The following is a 2,104-nucleotide window of genomic DNA, read 5'->3' on the forward strand; positions in this document are numbered from 1 at the left end:
CCCCCCCCCCGTCAAGCCGGAAAGGGAAGATGCTGACAGCAGAATCGATAAACACAATATACATATGACTCATCCAGATTACAGCATATTCCGAAAATACTTCACGTTGCTCTGCATCCATACCTGGCACCTCGGTAAAAAGTTTACCTTCACGCTTTAGAGTTCATCTTAGGAAACAGTAAACTTCCGTTCGAATACTTTCTTTGGGCTCTTAAACTGTGTGAAGGTCCGGTCAGTTAACATTTTGCTTTACGGTTCCTCAACATTTCCCTCGAAGAGTCTATTGATGGTGTGGTGCTTAATTATTAGGCACAGGGACATTTTTATCTTTACGAAAATTCATTTCAACACTGGGAAATGATTCTCAAAACGCAGGAGTTCTTACTATTATGAAAGAGCTAGCGGCCGCACGGGAATTACTGATGTGCATACTGACAAAAAACAAAAAAACAAACTCCGTGGCCTGTAGTCGGCAAGCCAACTATACCGACCGAGCGACCGCCGCTTGTAGGCGAAGTTAGTGGCAACTTTAGCGGGTAGAGGGTGTCGAGTGGTCAGCACGACGAATTCCCACGGCCGTTAATTTCGGTTTTCTAGACCGGAGCCACTATTTCCTTGAAATAGCTCCTCAATTATCCTCACCAGGCTGGGTGGACCAGTTCCAGACCCACTACTTCTCAGAGAATCTGGTAGCGCCGAGAATCGAACCCGGACCTCTAGCCAGGAACTCTGACCACTAGCCCACAGAGGCGGCCGTAAGTATCGGCAACAGAAATTAAACTTATGATAATTGCTGGTTACGCACTATTGGATCATGCAAGAAATTGTGGTTTCTGAAATAATTAAAAATTCAAAAAATCATCAAATTTACACAAAATTATCGAACTGAAGACAACACGTGAGAAGAGTAGAAAACAGAACACCATAAGAGATTATATCATACAAACCTAGTTAATAAGAAAGGAAGTGTCGGACGACGACAGAGATAGCATGACACCGTGACAAGCCACATGGACCTGACACGATAGCGTTGATAATGCAATATTTGTAAACATCAGTCCTTACTCTCTCCAGCATCACTGTGACACGCAGACTGAGGGAAATGGTGTTGTTACACGAAACCTGAGTTACTTTTCATTCATAAAATTATTTCGCAGAAAACCCAAGGTAAATTAAGCGGTTTAAACTCGTTTAAGGTATAAGAAGACATTCAGCAGAATGCTAACATACACATAGCTATTACGTGTCTATAACATTTCTGAACATGTGTATAATTTATTCATGTCAAACTTCTTCACGCGGCGCGTAAAAGTGAACTACCGCTCTTTATGTAAGACAATCTGTAAACGTTCAGAAGAATACCTGCTAGTTCAAAGAGAATTGTGCGTCGAACGTCTTCATTCAGATTTCCATTCGTAGTGCAATGTATGGTAACGAAAACGCATAGATAATATGTAAGGCTACAACCGTTAGAATAAAGAGTCATGGGTTACAATGTAACGGAAGAACGACTGTGCCCAGATTACAACTGCTTTGTCCAGTCATTACTTACCTGAAATCGCGTTCTCCTATCCATGCTTCCAAGCTCAACTCCCCACGAATTTCTTCTACTATCATCAGCAGAGCCCTTCTCAGACATTTCGAACTTGCTGTCAAGATATTCACACCTATATTACCGTTAAAATATATCCACTTTTCGTCCGTTACAACTATACTGTATCATAAAACTCTCACATTCGCACACGCTACCGGTGCGGCACGCCTTGGAAAACGAACCAACACACGTGTCGACTTCTGCCGCGAGTTCACACAACTACCGGCAGTTAACTAGTCCAACAGCACGAGAATCGATTCGAGGCTCCCCGCCAAATAACCGCAGGACTTCTTTCTAGGCACCACCACCAGTAGCGCTAGAGTCTGCCGTTTAACACCGTCATCTGTTAGCGAGATGCGTACTTAAGAACAAATGGTTATATAAACCTTCATCCCACCAATTGCTCCACAATCTAACCCGCCTATCATCTGGGGCTGGTACAATAGGCCAGAAGTGGCCTCAGTACAAGGGACTTAGTCCCATCCCACTAGCATAAAAAACCCCTTCTAA

At 43.3% G+C, this 2,104-nt stretch overlaps 1 protein-coding gene across 2 annotated transcripts in view; it reads right to left on the reverse strand.

Annotated features, from left to right (window-relative positions):
• The window catches only part of LOC111870154 (bumetanide-sensitive sodium-(potassium)-chloride cotransporter), a 133,703-nt gene extending 131,808 nt beyond the window's left edge, over positions 1-1,895 (reverse strand). Inside the window, exon 1 of one of the 2 annotated variants that reach the window (XM_023862207.2) lies at positions 1,553-1,895. In XM_023862207.2, the coding sequence (XP_023717975.1) occupies positions 1,553-1,639 (87 nt within the window). In that variant the 5' untranslated portion in view covers positions 1,640-1,895. The remainder of the gene's footprint in view (positions 1-1,552) is intronic. The other variant, XM_023862206.2, reaches the window with a different exon arrangement.
• Between the last annotated feature and the right edge of the window lie 209 nt (positions 1,896-2,104).

The sequence above is a fragment of the Cryptotermes secundus genome, unplaced genomic scaffold (genome assembly GCF_002891405.2).
Source record: "Cryptotermes secundus unplaced genomic scaffold, Csec_1.0 scaffold634, whole genome shotgun sequence".
NCBI lineage: Eukaryota > Metazoa > Arthropoda > Insecta > Blattodea > Kalotermitidae > Cryptotermes > Cryptotermes secundus.